Source organism: Conger conger, chromosome 8 (genome assembly GCF_963514075.1).
Source record: "Conger conger chromosome 8, fConCon1.1, whole genome shotgun sequence".
In the NCBI taxonomy this organism is placed as follows: domain Eukaryota; kingdom Metazoa; phylum Chordata; class Actinopteri; order Anguilliformes; family Congridae; genus Conger; species Conger conger.
Genome location: NC_083767.1, coordinates 22,900,213 through 22,927,351, shown reverse-complemented (window position 1 = coordinate 22,927,351; position 27,139 = coordinate 22,900,213). Strand labels below are relative to the sequence as shown.

At 42.7% G+C, this 27,139-nt stretch overlaps 1 protein-coding gene across 2 annotated transcripts in view; it reads left to right on the top strand.

Annotated features, from left to right (window-relative positions):
* The window catches only part of LOC133135318 (disintegrin and metalloproteinase domain-containing protein 33-like), a 161,763-nt gene that overhangs the window by 46,523 nt on the left and 88,101 nt on the right, over positions 1 to 27,139 (top strand). For both annotated transcript variants that reach the window (XM_061252230.1, XM_061252229.1), the window contains exon 3: positions 12,319 to 12,395. In XM_061252230.1, the coding sequence (XP_061108214.1) occupies positions 12,319 to 12,395 (77 nt within the window). The remainder of the gene's footprint in view (positions 1 to 12,318; positions 12,396 to 27,139) is intronic.

The window sequence follows — 27,139 nt, the reverse complement described above, 5'->3', positions numbered from 1 at the left end:
CATTTTCTGTGGTCAGAACAGTTGGTGACCTGCCGTCAAATTAGTGTGACACCAGGCTCCCAGGCTTCTGTTTTTACAAGTGTATATCTATGTCAGTTCAGGTGAACAAACTTGCTCAAGGTTTCAGCTGTTGCAGCTCATGGTTACAGTATCACACCCTGGATTAGAATCAACAATTGTGTCCTGTTATGAGTGCACAGGGATGTTTTCCGAATATTTTAGCATCAGCATTATTGGGGTATTTTCTACACTTTTGTCCTGGCAGGACAGAGTATGGAGGGGCACAGCACAGGAATGTGCTGGAGGTCCTGCAACAGCCATGTCTGGGTTGGAGGGACTAGGCTTGCAAATGTCCAGAAGATTCCTGGAAACTTTCCGGAAACTTACCATAGTTTTGCTGAGATGAGACAAAGTTTCTAGTGACACAGTTTCCTGGTAATAAATCTGCCGAAAATGTACATTCATACTCCGTAGCAAATCTCTTTCCAAATATAATGCCACAGTTACTCACATACATCGACAGAGCTCAAAGATGCACAATTTAATCAAGAACTATTTCTTCTCCTGCGGGAACTGGCCAACTGTATCCGCGCAAGCAGAAGTTTCTGCTGAAGCACACCAGTATTCCTTGTTTCAATCAGTATTTTAGCCAGCTGTTTGCTGCACTTGGCTTGCATATTGAAGCATGAAAGTGTACGTGTTAGCCAGCTGTGAACTTCAGTTAACAAAATTGTGCCAAGACAATATGTCAAAATATCGGACAATAAAGAAGACATGGACACTTTGCACCAGAATACTGTGCTTTGGTGAAAACCTCTGCTTGCGCGGATACAGTTGACCAGTTTCCTGTGGAATTATATTTGGAAAGGTGTGTTGCTGTTGAGTCTTTTTAATGTTCATTTGTAGATTTGTAGAGGTCCATTATATCACGGCGAACTTCATTTTTGGGTGAACTGCTCCTTTAAGCTTGGGAATTTCAATCAATAATGTGAGCTCATACTAGTGAATAAATTGTTCGGGGAAATATACATAGAAAAAAGGTAATTCTTGGTTAAAATATCCCCATTTGATGAAAGGTCAACTGAATTAGAGTACATCCCTGCATTCTTCCTTCTCATGCGTAGGGCACTTTTCCATCTAATGCGCAGATGATTGTCAGCATCCTATTTAATGGGACTTCAGTATAATTGCTGCCCTCTGTATACACAGTGCATTCTCTTTACTTTACTTTATTTATCTCCACATACACAACTGATGGCAGCACGGATGGTGCAGTGGGTAGCACTGCCGCCTCACAGCAAGGAGGTCCTGGGTTCGAATCCCCGTTGGCTGGGGCCTCTCTGTGCGGAGTTTGCATGTTCTCCCCGTGTCTGCGTGGGTTTCCTCCGGGTACTCTGGTTTCTTCCCACAGTCCAAAGACATGCAGGTTAGGCTGATTGGAGAGTCTAAATTGCCCATAGGTATTGATCAGTGTGCAGAGGAATGGGATTGGGTATTTTTTTGTACCGTTCTGGACTGTACATGCGCAAGTGATTGGGAGTTTCTCCCATCTGAGGGAATCATTTTTTAACATTCCTGTTTTTTGTCATTCAGTGAAAGAATCCTATGTAAAAAGTAAACTCAAAAAAAGTTATCCTCCAAATAAAATTGTTAATTCATGATAAGGTAAATATTTGTTTCCGTATGCATGTGATATGGCAGTCTGTGCTAATATTATTGTTAATTGCCATATTCCCATTGATTCCCGTATACTCCCAATAATAATATTCCTCCTGTGAATATCCCCAAACTTATGCAGCCCTATGAGGGATTAAGCACGAGTGACAGATTGTATCTACATGACAGACATTTACAGAGCATTTCGCATTTAGCGTCTACATAAAGTACTCCGGGCGGCACGGATGGTGCAGTGGGTAGCACTGCCGCCTCACAGCAAGGAGGTCCTGGGTTCGAATCCCCGTCGCCCCGGGGCCTCTCTGTGCGGAGTTTGCATGTTCTCCCCGTGTCTGCGTGGGTTTCCTCCGGGTACTCCGGTTTCCTCCCACAGTCCAAAGACATGCAGGTTAGGCCGATTGGAGAGTCTAAATTGCCCGTAGGCATGAGTGTGTGAGTGTGTGAGTGAATGGTGCGTGTGCCCTGCGATGGACTGGCGACCTGTCCAGGGTGTATTCCTGCCTTTCGCCCAATGTATGCTGGGATAGGCTCCAGCCCCCCTGCGACCCTGATCAGGATAAGCGGGTTCAGATAATGGATGGATGGATGGATAAAGTACTCCGGCCTCATGCGTGGATTCCTAATCACACTGTTAAATATTTATTTCTTTTCTCAATTGAAAAGCTAAAGCTTTGTATGAGGCAGAGCCTATTTGGTCCATTTGTACGGTTAATCAAAAGGAGCCTCCTCAACTTCAAATCCCTGTTTTGTGGCTGAAAGCTTCCAAAAAATCTCCTTACATCTATCAGCTTCGAGCTTCCACAAAAACACTCTCAGATTTTTTTGTATGGATCAATAAGGTGCCATGGTTCCATAGGATCTTGTTGGTTCTCAACACAGGAGAAATACATGGCAGTTTCATATTAAAGAAAATAAAAATATATTGTCTTTTGAAATGGTCTCACACAGATATAAAATGTAGCTGTGGACTTCCCCTCTGTTCCTCCCCTCACCCCTTGGGTCAGAACCAACCCCTAATTCCCCCACTCTCTTGTGATGTCCGGCTTTTTTAATAACTCCGAACATAAAACGGGAACCGTACGGGAAGCGTGAGAACCCTAGTACAAAACGCACTGGGGAAAAAGGGCTGAAAATTAACGTAACAAAAGGGAAATTACTCCAAACTGTGTCTTTCGTTAGATGGCTGGTGAGGGAGTGGAGGGTTTGTGAAGCATCGTAAAGGAACTTGGCGCTTTCATGTCGGGATCTTCAGAGATGGGGGCCAAGAGGAGTGGTATCTTTCGATGAAGTATAGCAGCGCATGCGTCAGGAACGGCCTATGAGACCACTGGAGAGACCAAAGCGTAAAAAAAAAAAAACCCAGATGCACTGACACTTGCAAGCCTTTCTTGCAAGACACTTGCACGCCTAAATTAGCCAGGCTCTATTTCTCTCTGATCTCTTTTTTTCTAGCTCTGTCTCTCTATAGTTTTATATTTTCCATCATTTGATCACTGCCCGATGCTTTGTGTGCTTGTGCATATAAGACAAAGACAGGGTAGTTAAGCCACAAGGTTAAGATATTGAAAACAAATTCTTCAGTGTACTTCACGACCAATCACAGGCAAACACAGAAACATAAAAGGGCGCGTTTGTGTGGCGAGGGAGCCAAAAATCGAAAATAGTAACCTGAGAAAACGTCAGCCTGGAGGAAATGTTTTGAGCCTGACGTAAGGAAAGTCTGATTAGGGGAATGACGGTGGGAGACAGATGGACAGAGTGATGTGCTCCGAAAGCGCTGGGATCAATAAGCCTTGTGCTGCAGCTCATGATGAAAGGGCCTCTGTGTGTTCTAACTGGGCTCGTCTTTTTGGGAGCGATGGGGGGATCGCTCGCCGACAGGGAGAGATGAAAGCACTAATCCGGCAGAGCAGGTGAGCACGAGCCAAGCTGATATCCACAGTTGCACTCACTGACTTGTTTCATATATACGCTCAGTGAGCACTTTATTAGGTAGCCCTGTACACCAGCTTGTTAATGTTACATTTTTAATCAGCCAATCATGCGGCAGCAACTAAATGCATAAAAGCATACAGTCGTGATCAAGTGGGTCAGCTGTTTTGTCAGAATGGGGAAGAAATTAGATCTGGCCCATGTTTAACAGAGTAAACGTAGATCTCTTAGCATCAAACAAGTGAGTACACAGATAAATAATATTCCTCTCCATTACTGTGCATTTGTCTATATAATTAATCTTATGTCACACAAAGGGTTCCAGAGGTTTTCCTAGTCCGAACATCATTTCCCGGAATTCTCTTCAGTGATGTGTTTTGCGTCCACATGAAGGTGCCCCTGCCTTTCACATTTATAAACATTCACGGCCCGTACATTAGTTCTGCAATAACAAGGGGGCCTTGCAGCTAGTATATCCCAAGGGCATATTCTCTTCTAACCAAGAACCATAATGATGAAAACGGTCAAAGTTCTCGATGTTGTAATTGTATGGCTTCCAGCTGGCCAACAGTAGAGAGTGATGCTGTACACGCGTCCAACAATGGTCACGGGTCCAACAATTCCGATTTTGTGCTTTTCCGAGGAAATATGACAGGCATGTTTCATAACGGTCGCTTGTAATAGCTGGATGGGCCCCACCATAACCATAATAGGCCAAGAAGACCTTCTGAAGAATGTTTGGGCTGAAAGGGAAATGCCATTCAGCACTGTTGGAAAGAGCAATAGACTGAGGGTGAGAAACAGAGTTGATGTGTATGGGTGAGAGAGGGACCCAGATAATAAGGTCAAGAGACAAGCCCACAGATTATGGGTGATGGTACTGCTACAGCTCTCAAAAACTCTCAAAAAAAAATCTAATTATGCAGCTTTGGTTCCTTTACCATTTAATATAACCACTTTCTAGTTCCATATTTTTAAATCCATTGTATGAATACACAATAATGTTCTCGAATTTATTGAATCACAATCACAGAAGCAAGCGAAACAGTCACTCATGTTTGCTTGTAGTTATTGCTACCCATTTAGGACAGTGATACTGCCAGTTGTTTGTAACGGGGAAAAAGCAAGGTAAGAGGGGGTTGATTGTTTAGGGAAAACTGTTTTAAGAGTTGCTGCTGAGTTAATATCTAATTTAGTATGGACAAAGTGGTGAAATTGGACTGTTGTTGCAGTCAGGGTCTGTCAGGATGCAGCTTGCTTAAGGGGTTCTGGAATGTTTTGACTTTACTTGAATGAAAGGTAAATGTAGAAAACAAGAAAGAAAACAATTGGAATGTTTTAGAAGGCTTGAAGGCATCATTCAAGCCACCAAACCATCATTCCCCTTTTGTGTATCACCCGCATCTGGGCCACTCTCAATTTCAATCTTCCTGCAGGCTTTTCTTAGAATGCGAAAATTGGCCCCTGGTGTTTTCCTATATCCTAATATTTCACTCACAAACAGTTATCCCATTATAAATATATGAGAGCAGCGGTGTCTTCATTGAGTATTATCTGTTATTTATGCATGATGTGTTTTTTTTTTCTTTTGGAAAGGGAAACGCACTTAAATCAAGTAACATTTTATTCTGACAGGCCTTGGCATAGAGATTTTTCTCAGATTTTTTTCTCAAAACCTGCAGGCTGTAACTCTCACTGACAACCCAGGAGGCAGGTGGGTGAGCAGTGCTGGCCCTGGGTTCGGAATGGCCCTTGAGCAAGCTGTGGGTGAACATGGGGATGGATTCACTCTCATCACTTATAGTTTCTCAGACTCTATCCTAAAGGCCCGGACACACCAAACCGACGGTCGGCCGTCGGACGTCGGTGGCGCCCTGTCGGCCGAGTCTTTCCGGTGTGTCCCGCACGGCGACACTCCGTCGGCGTGTTTTGGAGGGCTCCGACGCCGATTCAACATGTTGAATCGGCGTCGGAGCCCCCGGAGCCGTCGACGAGAGAGAGCTCTCTGATTGGCTGTCCAGCTAGCGAATCAGTGCACGAGAAGAGAAACGGAAGCGACGAAAGCAAGCCATTCCAAAGTTACTATCACTACCAGACATAATTTTCGATTAGTATTACTAAATAGCGAGAGAACAAGGAAATTGCTGCAAACTGTTTGTTGTGAGCAACACAATAGCTGCTTCTAGGTCCAACGCAATGCAAACGCATTCCCCGGTCTTCCGGTTTCCATTTTTTGAAAGACAAGAGTTATTACCTCTCACGCAGGCACAGAACGTACGTGCAACTCGGCCGTCGGTGGACCGTCGTTACGGTGTGTTCGGCACAGCCAACATTAGCGATGCGTGGCGATCTTTGTCGGCGCTCCGCGGCCGACCGTCGGTTTGGTGTGTCCGCGCCTTAAGATTAAGTTTGAACACACGCATGCTCACACACACACACACACACACACACACAGGTTCCCCATGGCTAGCTGAAAGTGTAGTGGGGTACATGTACAATGAAGTGTGTGTACATGTCTGTATATGGGAACTTTTTCTTAGAGTTAAAAAAAACGTAATCCTTTTCGTAGCAGTTCTTTTGGTAGACCGTTGTGGGTTTGTGAGAGTTTACAGTTCAAAGCACACTTTTAGATTTCAGTATAATATTTCATACCATGTGTTGATGTGACTTTGGGGGTTACAATTTCTACAAATCTTCTACAGAAAGTAATGAGAATAGACCACAAGGGTACTGTGGTGAATGGAACAGAAGCCTGCAGGTACTGTGGTGCTGAAACAGCCCAGGTATGATTGCTACCTGTTGCCTGTTGTCTTGGTGTACATAAGGTCTTGTCTTTGGTCTGTGTGACTCAGGTAAGGCCGAAAGTTCCCTCAGGCCTTGTCTATGGACAATGTGACTGTTACTAATAAACTTGGTATTTATTGTTTTCAGACCCCAAATTTAGGTCTTTGTGTGTGCTCTCGGCGAAGACCCGAGGAAGTATGTGCAGTCTCAGAAAATCTGTCGGAGCACTTCTCGACCGTTGTGTAAGCGTTCAGTCGCAGTCGCACCCCGCTGGGTCTCCATAGCCACGCCATCTCCGAGAAGCCTTCACAAAGAAACATTCCTTCCCATCTGTGTTACACAACAGCATGAGTAAGCACCACAACCGCAAATAACACGCAAAAATGTCATCTACTCAGCCTGCACATAAACGCGAATGTGTTTTAATACGCTGGTGCGTCAGTCAGGGGAACTGCGTGGCTGGTACAACATTGCCATTGTGAGGGTGCAACCGACACCCACCGGCCACGTAACCGCATTACCGGCTGTCTTAAGGTTCACTCAATCATAGGAGCGCATGTATCCCTCCCTCCCTCCGTTTTTTGGCCACATCATCAGACATTCCACTCGTCCATAAATTGGGAAAATCCATAGAAATTTGCTTGTTATTGTGGGTTATTGTGTCATATCCAGCCCATAGGGTTCTTCTCTTCCTCGCAGAAGGCATTAACGCGAACACCCCCCCCCCCCAGACTAGTAATTGAATTTAGGCTTCCCAGGCATTTGGTGGATGTCGATTAATTACAGAGCCTTTTCACCGTCAGTTCAGGGTAGAGTCCTGCTACCCCAATTCGCTGCCCTGCCACTTATCTGCCTGCCCAGTCCCCCCTACTGGAAGTGTTTGTCTGTTCCGGTAGCCAATCCACTTGCAGCCTCTCTGCTCATTAGCAGGCCGTGATTGACGGCAGAAGATTGAGTTTCTCCCTCTCAAACTATTTCAGGGAGCGTTAGTGTCTGGCCTGGCGTTGATGAGAGGGAGCGTAACGGGCTTACGAGCAGGCGGGCCTCTTCATCTTTTTAAAGTGACGTTTATGTCTGCGCGCATTCCGCAGGTGGCGCGCCTTTTCTCGCGTCGTCTCCATGAACTCGCTCAGAAGTCGCTTGCAGCTGCAGATTCCGCCTTCATTTGCAGCGCTCTGCTGGGGTATTTTACAGCGTCTCTTGTCAGGAGGGTTTTTTTAACTGAAATTTTTTCATTGTTTGGACTGATGGCATCTGGTGGATGGCATTCTGGTTGAGAAATTCGGCATTTCACCAGTTGTGCCCTTGAAGGTTGAACAGACATGAACGACTGTGGGTTTTGTGGAAAAATAGAGTGCTCTGGCACCACTATGCTAAACCACTCGGGTGCATGAAGTAAGAAGCCACAGTAGCAGCTTAAGAGGATAAAATATATCTTCCTGTTGCACTTGGAATTGAAACCAACACAGGGTTTGGTAGGTGGAGGGCCATGTATATAATGCAATGAGAATACAACAATAGCAACTACGGTCAGAAAACCAGAAATCTTTTTTAAAAAAAAGGTCACCCAAGTATAGAGGGGCCCACTGAGAAGGTAATTGAGCAATATGGTTGAGGACAGTCATGTCTCTGTGCATTTGGGCCACATGTTCTGCCAGTTGTGGCTGAGGGGTTAGGGCCAGAACCATTTGCCTATGACGGGTATCATCTTTTGTTTGGGGGGGGGGGGGTCAGAAGTGAGTCATTATTATGGGTGGTATTTCATGCTGAGTCACTCCTGGCAAAAACATTCTTGTTAAGTGTTCTGCGCTATATATAACAAGAACCTCTGTATTGCCCATTTGCCAGCACTACTCCTCTGTATTGGCCAGTAAACTCAGTAACCTAAGTACACAGGTCTGGGGGGGAGTGCAAAATTGTCCCACTTTAGTACCGTAAACTAGCAACCCTGCGGTTTTTATGCTCTACAACCCAACCACAAATTTTGATATGGTTCCTGTGTGCACTTCCTAGCGTTTTAGCTGAGATGCTCTAAAACGCCAGGAAATGGTATGCCACTCATAACCCACAACCAACTGCAAGATCTGTATGTTGAGGTGGATCGTTGAGGTTGCATCATTTCCTCATGTGCATCATGTGTTTACTGGAAGGGCGGGGTTGGGGGGACTGGGAGGGGGGAGGGTGTTGTTCACCACACAAGATTGTAAAATCATTCATAGCATGCTAAACCTGGGTCAATACATAGTTGTTTTGGATTCTTTGGATAACTTTTCTGTGCGATTGTTTGCCCAGAGCAATTACAGTTGATCTTGCCTGGTGCAACTGAGCCAACCGACACACCAAATACACCAGATAAGCTCAGTAACGCGTGGAAAAGCAGTTGGATTACGATTGCGTATTTGACCCAGGTCAGCTGACATCACATCTGGCTCTCCTGATTTAGCGAATTCCGAGAAGCAGCAAATGTCCCCCAACAGATTCACTGCGGGAACTCCCCTAAGCTTTGCTCGGCTCCATTTTGAAATGACAATTAAGTATTTGATCCAGGTGTGATTTAAATTGCTTATGAATTAACAGTTATTTTTGTCTGAGATATGCTTTTATGTTTGCAAAGAGAAAGAAAATATATTTTCTCAATGCATTTTTTTATGTCTGCCAGTCAAGCAAATCTGGGCCAGCTGTCACAAGCTTTATTAGCTATTCAATTTGTATTTCCAGTACCCTTGAACGAGCGCATACTCTTAATTAATAAAGTGGATTTCTTGCCGGCAGGGCTAATTGTTTTAATGAGATGAAATTAATAGAAGCGTCTTACAGAGACACCTTTTCAGAAACACACTTCCAAAAGCCCATATTAAGCCATATTACAACAGCATTGTATCCAGTGTTAATTAAACTCTAACAGAGTACATATGTGTCCAGTAGGGGCAATATGTACTCTGTAAAGAGCTGATTTAGCAGTGAACAATTTACTGTGTGAGAAAAGTTTCAGCAGCAGTTATATAGTATCCAATATAGCCCCATATCCATGGCCAAGATATAACAGCGGGTAACTTTTAAGAGATGAGGCAGCCAAGTCAGAACTGTTTAATCAAGAGCTTAGCTGGGAGCTTGCACACTGTGACCTGGGCCTGGGCAGGGAGACTTCCATACGGATCGCTGTGGGTGGGATTCTTAGAGAGGGCATCTCTGCTTGGAACGCTCCGTCTATCAGCGAGAACAGCTTGCCTGGTTCAGTGCTCCAGAGACGGCAGCCCATTACCCGTGAAACCAGCGCAGACAATTTGGGGGGGGGGGGGGGGGGGGGGGGGGTCGATGCGACTTACTTCTGGATTGGTTTTTCAAAATTTTATGTCAGTGTTCTAGAACTTCATTGGTACTGATTTTTATGTCATAACAGTATAACTGACAGTTGTCCCCTCGAGATCCCAATGACTTTGAAGGACCCTGGGAGATTAATCCTTTGGAATGCTTTTTCAAAATTCTGTGTCAGCGTTCTAGAACTTAATTGGTACAGATTGTAATGTCAGCATTAGAACATTTGGTTAAGAACATTCTGGTCACATGAGTGGGTAGCATACAGCAGTGGGGTCAAATTAGCTGCCAAATGAATATGATGGCAGCACCACGGACTTGAAAACGCAGTGGAGTAAAATCAAAACTTCAGTGTAAATATTAAACTTAGGTTCAACAACTTTGTGATATAATGCACAATAAAAGTACCATGACAAATCTATAGATGAACAAAAATGATAGCGATCCTCTAAACACAAGTTATACACAAGGGCAATTCAACCAGAAAGGAACATTTTGCACAGCACTAACCAAACCATGAAAATACTGAAAATGCCCATCCCTTGACCACATTGTGATTTTACATCTTAAAGGGCCAGGGTCCAGTTTCAACTAAGATCATTTTCATCAGCATTCTGATTGAGCCTTCTCTTTGCCAGTCTGGGGATGAGTTGCCCCCTGTCAGTTTATTCTGCTGCTGTTATTTGAACTGCTGCAAATCTACAGTCGTGTTAAAAAAAATAACAGTACAACATCAGTAACCTGATGAACCACTGTCAGTAGTAGTAGTAGTAGTGGTATTTTTGCATGGCAAATACTTTACTTGTAGATGTAGTAATGTAATAGAAAAACAACAGACCCAACTGTCATGACATGCACGCTGCTTGTTCTGAGTAATTGACCATTCATTGAAATGGGCGTGTTTAAAATAATAGCAGAGTGGAGTCTAATTAGATAATTAATTAATTCTGTGAAAAAACAGATGTCATTAATTCCTTTATTAAGGAAGAGGGGAAGCAAATATTTCACACATTGTTATAAAATATATTTCCTTCTGATTTGCTCAGTAAAATGGGCCATTCCAAACATTGTTCAGAGGAACAACATCATTTGATTAAAAAGTTGATTGGAGAGGGGAAAACATATAAAGAGTGCAGCAAATTATAGGATGCTCAGCTAAAATGATCTCAAATGCTTTAAAATGGCAGCAAAAACCTGAAATACGTGTAAGAAAACGAGCAACTACTGTGAAAACAGATATGAACAGTCAGAATGGCAAAGATTCAGCCATTCATCAGCTCCAGAAAGATCAAAGATGATCTGCAAGTAAATGTAAGTGTTGTTACAGTCAGAAGACGTTTGATCAAAGCTAAGCGATCAGCAAGAAGCCCCTGTAATGCACCATTGTTGAAATCGGAATCGGTTAAAATTTGCCAAGGAACACCATTGGCCCAAAGAGAAATGGCGTAACATATCGACACTGCCATTTTTAACAGAATAAAATTCCTGTTCTTTGCTTCCTGTCAAAGAATAATGCAGACTTGATGAAATTTGTTAATGCTTTGATTTGGAATTGAACGTGTAATGTTTCCACTACATTTGAAAAAAAAAAAAATAGTTGCACTTTATTCACTTTTATTAACACACTGCTATTTATTTGAACACAACTGTTCATCTGGAAATGTATTTATCTTCGATTCATTTTCTGTTTTGTTGTCAGTGAGTGGTGGTTCTGCTAAGAATTGGCAGTAGTGAATTGAGTAGAAGAACTTGATTAGAGGAGAAAAATGTTTTATTATGATGCTTGATTATCATAATCAAATATCACGTGGCGTCGTCCACAGAAAAAGCAACATTATGTGACTTGCACCTTGAGGAGAGATCAGCTCTCTCACCAGTCCCCTTTATTGAGGAAGGGTCTTTGCGCTGTCCATCAGAAATGAATATAACTGTGTGTCCCTGTGAAGTATAGCAATAAACACACAGAAACAGGGCAGAGGGGAGTCTTTACGTCCCACTGTTTTATTGGGTTTTGAGGTCAGCATTGATCTGCATCTCATGACCGTCCCAACGCAATTACTTTGACATATAACTGCTGTGATTATTTATTGAATAGATGTCTGTAGTCTTTGCTGCTTGGAGACGGTCCGGTGGGAACAGCGAACAAAGCTGAACTCTTCCTTCATCTCAATCCCACGCTTCCCTGCTTCGGCCCGTTCGGAACCGGGATAAGCATGTCCCTGGAGGAAATAACACTGTGTGTGCCTGTGTGTGTGTGTTCACGTTCATATGTGTGTGTGCCTGTGTGTGTGCTTTTACATTCATACGCGTCTGTGTCTGTGTGTGCGTTAACGTTCATAGGTGTGTGCCTGTGTGTGTGTTCACATTCATACGCATGTATGTGTGTGTGCGTCTGTGTGTAAATGCTCACATTCATATTAGTGTGTTTGCACCGTATGTGTGTGTGCACATGTGTACATGTCTATGCATGTGTGTATGTCCGTGTTTGGGTATGCGTGCCGCTCGTGTGATTGCGCTCCTCGCGCTGGCATGTTGGTGTGTTTTTACGCTTGCAGCCCTGCGTGAGAAGCGGCGGCACAGAGATAAGACCTCTCGCCTTCTCTCCTTTTGCAGGCGCCGTTTCCTGACAGAGGGGAGATCGCGCTGACAGCAGAGGGCAAGGGGCTGCTGCTGCAGTTGGAGCGAAATCAGTGAGTGCCTCTCGCAACCCCCCTCCCCGCCGCATGCCTTGGTTCAGTCCCACTCGCAAGGAAGTCTGTCGGTTGATGCATACATACCAACCACAAGTGGTTTGCAGACAATTTCACGCAGGTTAACACACCTAAATTGGCTGCTGGAAGGAAACTATGAATGACATAATGATGGGAACAAGCCATTCAGCCCAACAATGGTTGCCATCTTCCTACAGCACGTAGTGCTCACTGTTTACCCACAAACCAGATGAAATTCGTAATTGATTTGTATTCAAATACTTTTCTATGCTTTACTGAACTCATCAGGTGTATTGGAACCTATGGAATACTCTCAAAAAGTGCAAAGCATGGCTTCTGATCCTCTTGGTTGGCTCAATTGCACCAGGCAAGATCAGACAAGCACAGAAAAGTATTTGAGTCCAAATTAACTATGTATTTGACCCTGGTCTGGGTAGTATCTTTCACTGTCTCAAATCACTGTATCAAAACCCCAGAGTTTCTGTCTCGACTACATGTCCTGGTAAGCGATTACGCATAGTGACTACTCTTTGTGAGAAGAAATACTTCCTGATGTCTGTGGGGAATTTTCCTTTTTCTGATTTCCATCTATGCCCCCTCGTTCTACTGACATAACTCAACTTGAAGAATCTCTTGTAGTTCACTTTGTTGATCCCTTTTTATGAATTTGAAAGCCTGTGATTCCAGGCCAGCTTTTGGTACAAGAGTTGGTGCGCCCTGGGAATCTCTTGAAGAACAGCAGCGTACACAGCATAGCCTGTGGACTCCAGAAATGACTGACAGTGCAGTCAAATGGCATCCGACATCCCTTTAAGACGAGTCCTTCTAATTGGCTGTGCCTTTTCTGAAGGCCATCTGGTCTTCACAGTCAAACTCAAAATAAGAATTCATCAGTGGCACCCAATGAGGATTTATTGAACACACGGAACAACAACTAGAGTTGGCACAAAACCTGCACAGGGAAGACATTTTGGCAGTGACACCATTACAAAACTATTGTTTCTTTGACTGACAAAGGCATATGAGGTTAGAGTACAGACTGTCATCTTCAAGATCCATATTGGGTGATCCATGCAGATCATGGCCATCATGAGGCTGAAAACCTGAATAAATTGATCAGAAACAGCCAAAAGATTGGATATACACTCAGTGAGCACCATTCTCTGCAATCTCTATAGAGTGTTGTGTGTGAAAATCCCAGGAGATCAGCAATTTCTGAGATACTCAAACCACCCTGTCTGGCATCAACAATCATTCACAGGTCAAAGTCACTTGGATCACATTTGGTCTGAAAAACAGCTGAACATCTTGACCACGTCTGCATTCTTTTATGTATTTAGTTGCTGCCACATGATTGGCAAATTAATTATTTGCATTAACAAACAGTGTGTGTATTAACTGTTTGGTAGATTGTTAAGAAGCAAGAATGTACTAGTGTGCTCAGCAATAGCAAACAACCGGGTAAACCACAGAAGACCACTGTTGCCGATGAGAGAATAATATTTTCAGTTGTGAAGAAAAATACATTTTCAGCTGTCAACAGATCAAGAATACTCTCTAGGATGTAGACATAGATGTTTACCTGTAAGATTACCAAAAAGGGATGACTACACTATAATATCATCTCTGAGGGTATAACCTCAGCAGGTTCACCACAAGATGAAAAGTTGCAAACCACTGGTAAGTTTCAAGAACTGGGCTGCGTTTCCCGAAGCCTTCTTAACACTACGTCGTTTGTAAGTTGTACCTTAACGTTCCAGCGTGTTTCCCGAAATGTTCTCAGCTAAGTATACCTTCTGTACGTCATACTTTTGTAAGGTTGGTCTTGACCACTCTTAGCTATACCTGAGGCCGTTTCCATTTTTGGATTTGAATTTAAAAGTCAATTATTCTGTGCAGTTTTATGTCCCTACCAATTCATCAACTTTTATATCCATGACAGTTTTTGTTCTAAACTGATAAGATTTGTCGTTATTGAATTATGGACGGTCATATGCACATACCTCTTGGCAGGCAGTTTAAAAATTGGGCAAAAACTTTACTCGCAAGGGGACTTTCTGAAGGTGACCTTTTTAGACATTTTCTTTGTTTTCATTGGCAAGAGCTGGTTTTTAATGTGAAGTTTGGAGATTAATGTTTTAATATTTGTACATGACATCAGATTACCCATAAAACAAATATCTTATGAAAAATGAGTTTTTGTGTTTGCAGTCAGGCCTGTTACTGTAAAAAATGTTGTGACATAACTTAGCATGCTCTGAAGTAATGGATGTATCACATTCAAATCTATTTTTCATTAATTTTTATGTGATAAATTAATATTAAATGTTCATATGTGCATTCTTAAAAAGGCATTAATCTCAGGTGAGCTTTCATTGTACACTACCAAAAACACTCCCCATGTAGAAGATAAATAAACATAAAAAGCATCTATAAGCATAATCAAGTCTAATCATGCATAGTGCCACAGCCTACATTTTATTTAATAGCTCAAGCAATTGTTTTCTTAATATCTTCTGCTTAAAATGAATTATTCTCACTTTTTTATCATGAAATCCACTTATTTTTGTTAAGCACGCCATACTCCTACTATGTCCAGTTGATAGACTGATAGAGAGTCTTGAAACACAGGGTAGGATAACAATTTGTATACAACTAACTTCTAAATAGTAAATGCACATAAACACAAACAGTAAAGTTTTTCATTTTCGGTTACTGCATGATGTCGAAAACATGAAAGAATTACAGTTTGCCTCCATTCATGCTCAAGGCATGTTGAATAGATTCAGTGGGGTGCAGACTTTATGTCAGCACTTTATTTGATTTTCACAATGCACTGTAATCAATAAATATTTTCTTAAGGTGAGCTCTTTTCAAACACATATGGACTTAATCAGTACACCAATACGCTATTAAGCCTTGTCTGGACTTTTCATTATATTTCTCATCTGAGTTTATTGATCAAGCCATGAATATCAAATGAGAAAGCGACCTTCATTTTTACACAGTTTACCCAAATTTTACCCAAAGCGGATCATGCATGAATACAGCTGCGGTTGCAAAACTAATCACGTCAGCGTGACCAACTGCAAAAATCCCCCAAGCCAGAATACAGGTCTGACACAAATACGCTAAACTGTGGAAGTGTCTGAGAGGTGAATGAAACATGTGTAGTCTTCCTGTGTGCTCTTGGAACAGGATTCATTCAATGTTCTCTCGATTATCTGACTCCAAAATAATAGCTAACCGTTCCTCTGTCCTAACAGTTAAATGCAGAAAGCTGCAAATGTCCGCCAATAGTGTGGCTCAGCACAGCTCCCCATCTATGTAGGTTGACATGGATGTGCCTCAAGACGTGACCCTTGTGATGACACTAGTGTTTCGGCAAGTGACTAGAGGTTGCAGATATCCTGAGTTCCGTGTGTCAGTTTGGACTCTAAAACTGCTAGGTGTGCAGTGGTGAAAGTCAGAGAGGGTGCAGGTTTAAAGTGAATGCAATTTATCATACTGAATATTCACTGAAGTAATTTACAAATTTGAAAAGTGAATGGCACGCAGGAGTTTGTATTAGAGAGTCTCCTCAAACCTTTCTACATTTACCCCTATATACCCAAGGCTCACTGAAAAACAACTAGTTATCAAATAAAGAAAATCACAAAATGGCAGTAGCAAAAATGCTTCTACAGGTGTTTTACCTATGGTTAATTTTTAAATGATATTTCAAGATCTTAAGCTCCCACAGTACCACATCACCAATCACACCAACCTGTTTCCCATTCCCATCAGGTTTTTGAAAACACCAAACACTGTATGTGGATTATACAATACAATTTCACCTTGTCACTGAAGTGGTAGAATTGCACACCAGGCTTATGGGGGCAATAGTGCTATATTTAATGTCTCTTTATCAACCCTTGCTGACCCCATGTCAGCATGGGAAACACAGCCTGATTTCCTTTGGGGGTCTGCTGAGAGGCACACTTCTGTAAACCTACAACAGTTTAAAGAGGAGTACACTGTTCTGAATCTACCAGGCTTAAGACCATTTCTTCCCTCAAGAAATAATAAATTGTCCACAGCACAATTTTTTTCAAGGGATTTTGCCATTTATAGTTAAAAATAAGTCAACTCATGCCTTTGGGGCAGCATGGCCTGTCGTACAATGTAAGTTAATTTAGCCCAATTCAGGCTGAGAACAGTTGTCTGAAGGCAACTGAATCACCCAGGGTCACAACCTCGCATAAAGCCCCTAAACATCCTTACGCTGTGTTTACTGTAGACTTGCTAAAAACTATTCATGTGGAAATCTTCTCGCCTCCCGGTCAACTAGAAGGCCTTTGGGTTAAACGGGGACACCGATGAAGCCACTCTCTTTCCAAAAGTGCCAATGACATGTTTCCTGTTAAGTACATGTGGAATATGCAAGAGGAAACAAAATGGCCGACCTGTTCTTTTTGAACCTGTCATATCCCAGTTCTCTGGGGTTCACCCAAGTGCATAAACCATTTACTGAAGGAACAAGAAGTTAAACTGGGAACTGTGTCCCCTTCAGCTGCCCATATAGTCAGAATCATGGGGGTTTCTTTGTGCAAATGGCTGAACCGTAGTATTAGGTGGTTATAATAGTAGGGTAATATAGTTCAGATTCAGAGGGTCATCATGACCCATATTCTGTATTCCTTTTTTATTCCATTAATTTGAATAAAAAATGGATATGCGATATTATGCTTCAGATTCATTCTGCTGGTGTTTCAACTTCCTGACTTTACGGTGATACAATAATCTTGTCAATGTCAAAGGAGTTAAAGGAGTCTCATATGTCTCCTCTGATTCTTTTGACATTGACAAGATTATTGCATCAGTGTAAAGGAGCCATAGCTTAATATGGCTTGGTTTTGAGTTGTTTTGAGAGCTTCAGGAGTCGGTGAGTCACAGACAGGCTATCCGAAAGGCTGGGGGAAACTGAAGGAGGAGCAATCTGGTGGATTGAGGCGGTGTTGCTGCCTGTTTCAGCCACTCTTCCACCCTTCTGCGGTGAGCAGCGGTGTTTCAGGGCAGAAGCAGGCAGGGCTGTGGGTTTGTGCTTACAGTCTTACGTCAGACCTGTCTGGAGGGATAGACAGCAGGGCTGTGGGTTTGTGCGTACAGTCTTACGTCAGATCTGTCTGGAGGGATAGACAGAGGGCTGCAGGTTTGTGCTTACAGTCTTACGTCAGACCTGTCAGGAGGGATAGACAGCAGGGCTGTGGGTTTGTGCTTACAGTCTTACACCAGACCTGTCAGGAGGGATAGACAGCAGGGCTGCGGTTTTGTGCTTACAGTCTTACGTCAGACCTGTCTGGAGGGACAGACAGCAGAGGTGCAGGGCAAAGAGTATTTCATTCTTTCAGATGGTGAGTGGATATGTGCCCTGGGGTGGGTGAGAGAGTCTTATCAGTGTGTGCTCATGTGCTTTCGCGCTGTGTGTGTGTGCATGCGTGCGTGCATGTGCGTGTGTGTGTACTGTATGAATTATGTGTTCGACTGTTTAAGTTCATACATATGTTTCTCTGAGCGTGTGTGCATCCATGTGTGCATAGGAATGGGATGGCACTTCTAAGTGTCTAAGTGAGAGATTCCCTTGTGAACATGCCATATGATACTGCGTACGTGTGGTCATGTACATAAAGTCACAGCAGTTCAGCAGCGTGCCATTCTGCCCAGTAACTTTCCTTGACGTGGTCATGAAAGGTAGCCGCCGGCGTTGTGTACACCCTTGACTTGATTAATAACTGGGGAAGCCTTATCTCCAAACACAGCTCGTCAAAGAGCAGGTGGTTCTCTGAGACACCTCACCTCAAGAGCAGCGCCGCAAACAAACCGCTATGATTTTCCTTATCAGCAGAATACCTGAAAATGTGCGTGCACGCTTGCCACATTGATGAAGGAGGGAGGGAGCAAATGAACCAGAGAGAGAGAAAGAATGAGAGAGAGGGGAGGGGAAGGTGGGGGAAGATAATTAGCTTGCATCGTGTTGACTATGAGGAAGGTGTGATGCCATCAAAGAAACATATGCAGCATGTATGAAATATGCATGAAGAAATGAAGAGATCATGAATATGCGTAATGTGAAATAGTAGTTATACATTACACATATTACACTGTGTAATATGTATGTGATATGTGATTACATATTCTCTCTGTGTGCATAATTTTAAAAAATATAAAGAGCATAAAAAAGCATTTTTATTCTCTGGAGTGGCAGGCTAAGGGCATATTGGAGTTGCCTTGGAGATTTAGCGAAGGCAGGGAAGACGTTGTCCATTAGCAGGACAGTTTGCTGTAGGATTGCTTCTATTAGATACTTGGTTGTCCTATTGAGCATTACCTATAGATTTAATGATGGGAAGTTTAGGCCAATATCCTGCCATACCATATAAAAATTCAGATTTATGACATTATTGCAATTATTGTTTTTTTTTAAACAGGCTAACGTGCTAACTTGCCATTTTTTCAGTGAATGCCTGGTTCATTTTATGAACTTCACCACCACCAACAATCTTTTGGCCCTCTCGCATTGAACCTTAACCTTTGAAACAAAACCGAAATAATAACATCCATTACACACTAACGGAGGTGGATATTGATTTTATTTTTATTTTTTTAAACATTAGACATTTCTTCTGAAGCACAAATAATTAAGGCAGAATTTACACCATTTTTGTGAACGTACCACTTTCTTTTGTTGTAGACTATGTAGAACTGCCTGACCATCTCTTTGAAGTTCATGTTCATACTGTCTTGATGTGGTCCACTCAGTTGCCATCCTGCAGCACATCAGACCTTGGTCAAATATGTAGTTGTTTTGGATTGAAATACTTTTCTGCGCTCAATTGATTTTGCCTGTTGTAATTGAGCCAAACCAAAAGGACCAAAAGGTGGGGGTTTTTTTCTTCGTTGTATGTCGCTCTGGATAAGAGCGTCTGCTAAATGCCATGTAATGTAATGTAATGTTTGCATCGGTTACACCAGACAAGCTGAATACAACAGACAAGTTCAGTAAAGCCTGTGGGGTGGCCTGTAGCGTAGTGGTTAAGGTAAATGACTGGGACATGCAAGGTTGGTTGGTGGTTCTAATCCCGGTGTAGCCACACAGCCGTTGGGCCCTTGAGCAAGGCCCTTAACCCTGCATTGCTCCAGGGGAGGATTGTCTCCTGCTTAGTCTAATCAACTGTAGTGTCTGCCAAAGTGTCTGTCAAATGCCAATAATGTAATGTAATGTAATGTAAAGCATATAAAAGGATTTGAATCCAAAACAGGTATTTGACCCAGGTCTGGTCCAGGAGACACAAACCCCAGCCCCCCCTTTCCCAATACCAGTGATATGCAAGATAGCAGCCTGATTGCTGAAGGGGCAGCCTATAGCCTAGTGGCTGACGTGGATGACTGGGACCCAACGGTTTAGTGGGTGAAGCCCCAGTGTAGCCACACTAAGATCCACACAGCTGTTGGGCCCTTGAGTAAGGCCCTTACCCGCATTGCTCAAGGCTTAATCTAATCAGTCTAATCAACTGTTCGATTAGATCAGCTAAATGACACATTTCCAGTTATTCATTTATAATGGCCCTGCCCAATATGTCATGCTTATGAGAACACGTCTGGACATTGCTAAGTGTTGCTAAGGCTCTCCAGCTTTCCCGAGGTAGGGGGAAAATCCCGACACGGCGAGAGGCATGCAACGGCCAGCCCGTTTGTGTCAACGTCGCCCCACCCTCAGGAACCGCAAAGTGCATCTGGGGTTTAGCGCGTCTTGGGGAAAGAACTGGTGAGGTCCCCTCCCAAAGCTCCCCTGACATCACTGGCGGAATGCCAAAACAGGGTGAGTGGGGGGGGGGAGTTAATGGATTGACCATGTCGAAAATGAAAGCTCACAAAAATATTTGCTCCACCTGACTCTTCCAGCACAAAGTATATTAAGATGAATTCTCAGATATGATGCTTACTCATAGCATTGTAGTATAAAAAAATAATAAAAGATGGGCATGTTATCAAAATAAGATTTTCCAAGGTCTTACACATATTTCACAGTGTAAGAGCTATTACTAAAGGGGTTGCTGGAAATGTTGATGCTCAGACGGTGGCTTTAATGATTTAGCCGCTGATGAATAATCTATTCACAAGTGCCATCAAACACATCTTTCATTTTCCTCAATAGCCGAGCTGTAAGATAAACAGAGGGTGTTGCAATTGACATCCTTTGTTGACGTGGATAGATGGTACTGGACGCAAGCACACACAGACACGTACATGCGCACACACACACGCACACTCACACACACACACACACACACACATACACACAGATACACACGGCACCAATTACCACACAGTGGGGACCATTTATATGCAACATTAAATTTGAATTTCAAATGTCTCCCTTCGACAGTGGATTAAGAGTAAGCCATGGCTTTATGGTAATGGTGAGCTTTTTGCATCAATTACGGTTTCATCTCCCTCAAAACAAATGCTGCACCGCTCCCGCTTTTGGGAAATAAGCAATCTGCATCCGATCTCTCAAAGTCGCTAATGATGAGAGCTCAGCGAAAATGGCCTCGCACAATCAAAGAGCGTCTCTGAGGCAGATGAGCTTTACTAGGTGTTAATTAGGCAAAATCCTGTGAGAACCTTACGCTGGAACAACAGTGGGAGTTCGACTACATCCCCGTGCTTTCATTACTTCCAAACCCAAATTGTCTTCCCCGGGAATTAATTTATTTTCATTTGGCGTTTTGCCCTTCACAACCAAAGAGTTGTTGTGACTGAAATTTGGTGGCAAGCTCCATTCCTGTGATTCACCTGATCCAGGAGGACACCGAACAGACAAGCCAATTCTGAAGCATATGTAGGGACTTATGAGTTGCACTGGACATACACTCAGTGAGCAATTTATTAGGTAGACCTGTACACCAGCTTGTTAATGCAAATATTTCATCAGCCAGTCATGTGGCACTAAATGCATAACAGCATGCAGACGTGGTGAAGAGGTTCAGTTGTTGTTCAAACCAAATGTCAGAATGGGGAAGAAACGTGATCTAAATGACTTTGACAATGGAATGATTGTTGGTGGCAGACAGGGTGGTTTGAGTATCTCAGAAACTGCTGATCTTCTGGGATTTTCATGCACAACAGTCTCTAGAGTTTGCAGAGAATGGTGCTAAAAACATCCAGTGAGCAGCAGGTCTGGTGGCAAAAACACATTGATAATGAGCGAGGTCAGAGCAGAAGGGCCAGACTGGTCGAAGCTCACAGGAAGGTGACAGTAATGCAAATAACCACACATTACAACAGTGGTATGCAGAAGAGCATCTCTGAACACACAACACGTCAAACATCTAAGTGGATAGGCTACAGTGGCAGAATAATAAATCCCTAATAAAGCGCTCACAGTGTGTATGTTGACTAGCATTGCATGAAGGGAGAAAGTGAGAGAGAGAGGGACATGACAATGTAGAAATACAGGCAGTGAGAGAAAGATTGCAAAGGAGACTGAGAAGGAGAGGGAGTTGTCGTGCTATCTTTTTCCATTGTCTATTTATGCCAATTTGTTTTCTTCTGACAGAGAGGGGAAGGAGGGTCAATCATGTCACTACACCGGATAACTCCTCTGTCATTGTGCAGCCTGTAACATAGTGGCTAAGATACATGACTGGGACCCGGAAGGTCAGTAGTTCAAGCCCCGGTGTAACCACAATAAGATTTGCACAGCTGTTGAGCCCTTGAGGCGGACCCTTAAAATGCTGATGGGTCAAATGCAGAACCAACTGGATTCAATAAAGTACAGTTGTCCTACTGAACACAATGGAAGAATTATTCAGGAGAAACAACCCTTGAATATCTTATAAGAGCATGATGGTTTGACGCTATTTTGATACCTTGGACGCTTTACGACTTAAAGCCATTTAGCCAAGAAATGTGTTCTATACTGTATCAGCATAATTTACAGCAGAATCTAGATCCATCCCCCTATTTCCCCCTAGAGATCCATTCAAATGCAAAGAGTTTTAGTATCGCTTGTCAGACAACCTGAAAATAAGATATCCAGACTCTGACAATTTTGATAGGTAACGGAAGTCATGGCATGAAAAAGATATGCACCTAGTAAAAAAAAAAAAATGTAATGTATGATTATGTTTATTTGTTCAATTATTTTTGAGCCACTAAAATTGGGGGGGACTATGCATAAAAATTGCTGTAATTCCTACACCGTTCACTCGACTGAAATGAATGCTGAAAGTCTGCACCTTGAGCTCATATTCATTATTTACTTCCAACTCCAATATCCTGTGACGGCTAAAATAACAATAACTTTGACAATGTCCAAATATTTATGGACCTGACAGTATATCTTACTGAAGCTGGGTTGAATTGGCGCCCCTGGTGAAGTGCCTCTCTGTGTCAGGCTAGGCCACTAGCCGTGTTTGAGCCCTTACTGTGTCATTAGCACACAATGATTGGGAGCTCACAGCAGCTGTATGCAATTTGCGTCATTCCGCCTGGGGCTGGACGGGTTTAAGTTGGCCAGGTTCTTTGGTTTAATGCTTCATTAGTTTCTCCCAATAACGCGGCAAGCTCCCACAGGCACAACTGGCACCCGCTTCTCTGCTCCCTGGCCTTGAGGGTGCAAAACAGTCACCGGCTTCAGTGCCTTGTGGAAGAAAAGAAAAATTAGCAGAAACTGGTAAAAAAAGAAAAAGAAGAGAAAACTAAGCCAGTTCAAGAGCTTGAATCTTTTAGAAGGAGTGGGACGATGGGAGGGAGGGGAAAAGAAGGAGAGGGAGAGAGTGGGGGAGGGAGGTTGGCAACATTTGAGAGTGAGGGCGTTTGATGGATATAGAGATGGGGATATGTTTAGACGGTTATGAATCTCACACGTAAAATTCATACCCAGTGGGAAGCCTCAGCACAATTAGTGTGAGTTTCAGTCAGGGGTAAACTGTGGTCAGTCGGTAATGAATAGAGTGCTTAGGTTTCAAGATGTACAAAATGTTTTGATGAAAAGCATCATGTAATTTATTCATGCATAATAATAATGATATAATGTTCCTGTTCACGGAGTCTAGCCACTTATTTGTTCTCTCTGTTATTGGCACAGTGTGTCACGGTTAATGGCCATATTTAGCTTAACGCTACAGAAGTAACATTGACACCATTTCACAGAGAATAGGCTTTATGGTAAACAGGTGGAGGTGGAAACTAGCTAAGCCAAACAAACTGACCGCCTGTTGCCTAGGTTGCCAAATTAATTACAAATTGCGCGATTATCAACGAATGCACAAAAACCGTTTAGAAATGGTTTTCAATTTATGAGATATACCTGTGCGATTTCTAAAGTAACATGTGTATTAGCATTAAATAGTTGCTGGCCTCGCTTGCCAGAGCTTTCTATATCTTCACGGATATGAAGCCTCTCGTTAATGCAAATAACTAATCAGCCAATCCTGTGGCAGCAATTCAGTGCATAAACACATGCAGACGTGGTGAAGATTGTTGTTCAGACCAAATATGGAGAAGAAATGTGATCTCAGTGTCTTTGACTGTAGAATGATTGTTGGTGCCAGAAAGGGTGATTTGAGTATTGCGGTAACTGCTGATCTGCTGGAATTGTTTTATACAACAGTCTCTTGAGTTTACAGAGAATGGTGCAAAAAACTAAAAACATCCAGTGAGCAGAAGTTCTGTGGGCAAACATGATTTGTTAGTGAGAGAGGTCAGAGGAGAATGACAGTGGTATGCAGAAGAGCATCTCTGAACATACAACACATCGAACTGTACAGGTAGCAGTTGAAACTTCCCTCTAGGGTCTTTCAGCGAACTTATCCCTGGTTATGGGTATGCACTTTGTTGTACGTCGCTCTGGATAAGAGCGTCTGCCAAATGCCAATAATGTAATGTAATGTAATGAACCGTGTAGTGGATGGGCTACAGCAGCAGAAGACCAATACGTTTAAAATGAGTCTTATAAATACCGAATAAAATGGTGAGTGTATATTTTTCTGAAATATTGGGCACATGACAGAGACTGATTGAATTGCCACAATTTTATGCACAGTAATCTAGCCATGCAATATGTACTGAGTAGCCTATAGGTATCATTTTGTGCAAGAAAATGGCTGGTATGTTAATTTGAATGTGATGGGATAATATTTGCAATTACTTCTGATCAATTGATTTTATCGCAAAAGAAGTATGTTCCAGAAACTTAAACCAGTTTTCTTACCATTAGACCACCGCATGAATGTTGTCCTCACCACCCATTCTTATCAAACGCTGGGGGAAGTCTGTAAACTTTCCTCCAAGCAAAGCCTATTGCATAAAATTATCTAATTACTTTTTTTTTGTATTCGTTCTTGGAAATGGGCATTTAATTTGATTGTTCTTTGTTTTGATCCGCACATTATGATTATCTATACGGAACTCACTTTCTCCTTGAGAGGCAGATTTAGTTGTGAACACTTATAGTGCTGCATATTAATAGCTATTTGCAGCAGATTTCAATTGAGAAGTTGGATCCTGTTTCAAGTGGCTTCAGGATGAAAAGAGTTGAGCACTTCCTTAACAAGCACCACATCCTTAGCACCACACCATTCATCTATGCTTTAATTAATTGCTTTAATGGCCCTGATCTCTTGCAATTCAGATAACGTATATTTGAATTAGATTTTTAAATGCCAGGTGATTCTGATGATTTTGATGAGGGGTGGGGTGGGAGGAAGAGGGAGAAGCAGATACGGAGTTGGGAACAGTTCAGAGTGGTTTAGAAGCAAAAAACGGGAAATATTTCAGAGTGGTTTAGAAGCAAAAAACGGGAAATATTTCAGAGTGGTTTAGGAACTTAAAACTGGGAACACGTCAGAGTGGTTTAGGAGCAGAAACCTGGGAACACGTCAGATTGGTTCAGGAGCAGAAAACTGGGAACAGGTCATAGTGGTTTAGGAGCCTGTCATGTGGATACAGATGTCTGGCTTCAAACCCCCCCCCCTCTCGACTAAACATCTGACGGTGCGTCCGCCAGTGCTGTACCTGTCAAAGTCATTTGCAAGCTCAAACCCCTTTTTGGCTCTATGGGACGAACACCTCCATGCAGGAAAATGTGCCTAGTTGACACTAGTTGATCCCAGACCTGTAACCCACCTGCTAGTGAAAATGCTACTCCCATTGCTGTGGTGGATACCGTAGCCATACAATACAGCAGAGATACTCAGTCTTACCCAGAATGGTCCAATGTGGGTGCAGGCATTTGTCCAATCCAAGCAATTACACACCTGATTCTACTAGGCAAGTCTTTAGCAAAGACTCTAATGGTTGAGTAGTAGAATCAGGTGCATAATTGCTTGGTTGGAACAAGTGGAGCGAAGAGAAAGAGCTTGCAGTGATAACGCTTTATGTGGTGGTGATAGTATGAGCAACTGCTGTGGTATATTAATTGATATGCACCGAAAACACATTATGGACCAATTATTCCAATTGTGATTGAGGTTAAACTGATATCTACTTGCTTGTAATTAGATCACTAGCCAGCCTAGCTACATTACGATTAATTGTAACTTACCTTAAAGATAGGAGTAATTGCATTTAGATAGCTTGCAGCTAATGTTAGCTAACTGGAAAGTAATTTCACTGAGACACCAAGCATATTATGGGCTAACGTCGACTGTGCAGTGGCTATCCATCATAACAAACAATGTATCAAAAGAAACAATCCAAGCATTCAAGAGTATGTAGCAGATATCAATTTAACATCAACCATGCTGTAAATAATTAGGCTGTAATGTGTTTTCTGTGAATATCAATTTTTTAATACTATCACCACTTATCAGAGTAAAACGTTTTTAAAAAGGGTAATATTAAAGCACTGCAGGATCCAGCTGCCTTCATGGCGGTCTCTGTGAAATGTTCAGATTGACTCAAATGCATTCCAATGACACAACATTATTTTTCAGTTATCAAGTTTCCCATTGCTAGTTGCCCGCACTAGTTGCTCTGTGTATCATCAGTTTCCCATTGCTGCAATTGTTGCCCCAAAAGTTTCCTCATGTACCATCACCTTTAGAGTGGTTCAAGCACCTGATTGGTCCACATGGTTTTCAAGCTGGGTGTTTTCCTCAGCTATTGGATCGCAGTGATCTCATCCTTTCAGACACGGAGGGCAGCCATTTTGTAACCAACCAAAATCACGCATATACCCTTGTATGCTGCCGTCAAACACCCTGGCCTTCGTTCCACATCATGCTGCATAATTATCTCCAATAAGTCAGTGAGTTGCCCGAGGCTTATTTCAGCAACTCAGCCTTGGTCTTCGATTGGAGCGTCAAACGATGAGAGCATAACAGGCTAATGACTCTACGTTGAGAAACAGCTCTGCATCACATCCTCGTTCTTGGGGGCGGACCCCACGGTGTGAGGTCACTCTTCGTGACTTCTTGAGCTGTGGGGGGGATGGTGGTTGGTGACGCGTTTTTTTGTTTTTTCTTCAACCACCCACAACCGTCCACCCATGACCGCTTCACAATAATGAGCCCTCCCCGGACCCAGGCGGTCTATAGGAATTACGGAGATAAATCACGCCATTCCTCTGCTTGCATCACAAGCTTGGAAGTAGTGTGGCGAAAAGAATAAATATTTCAAGCAGCATCATTTATTCATTTCCACTTTATTTTTTTATGTTTTTGTGTTATTGATATGCA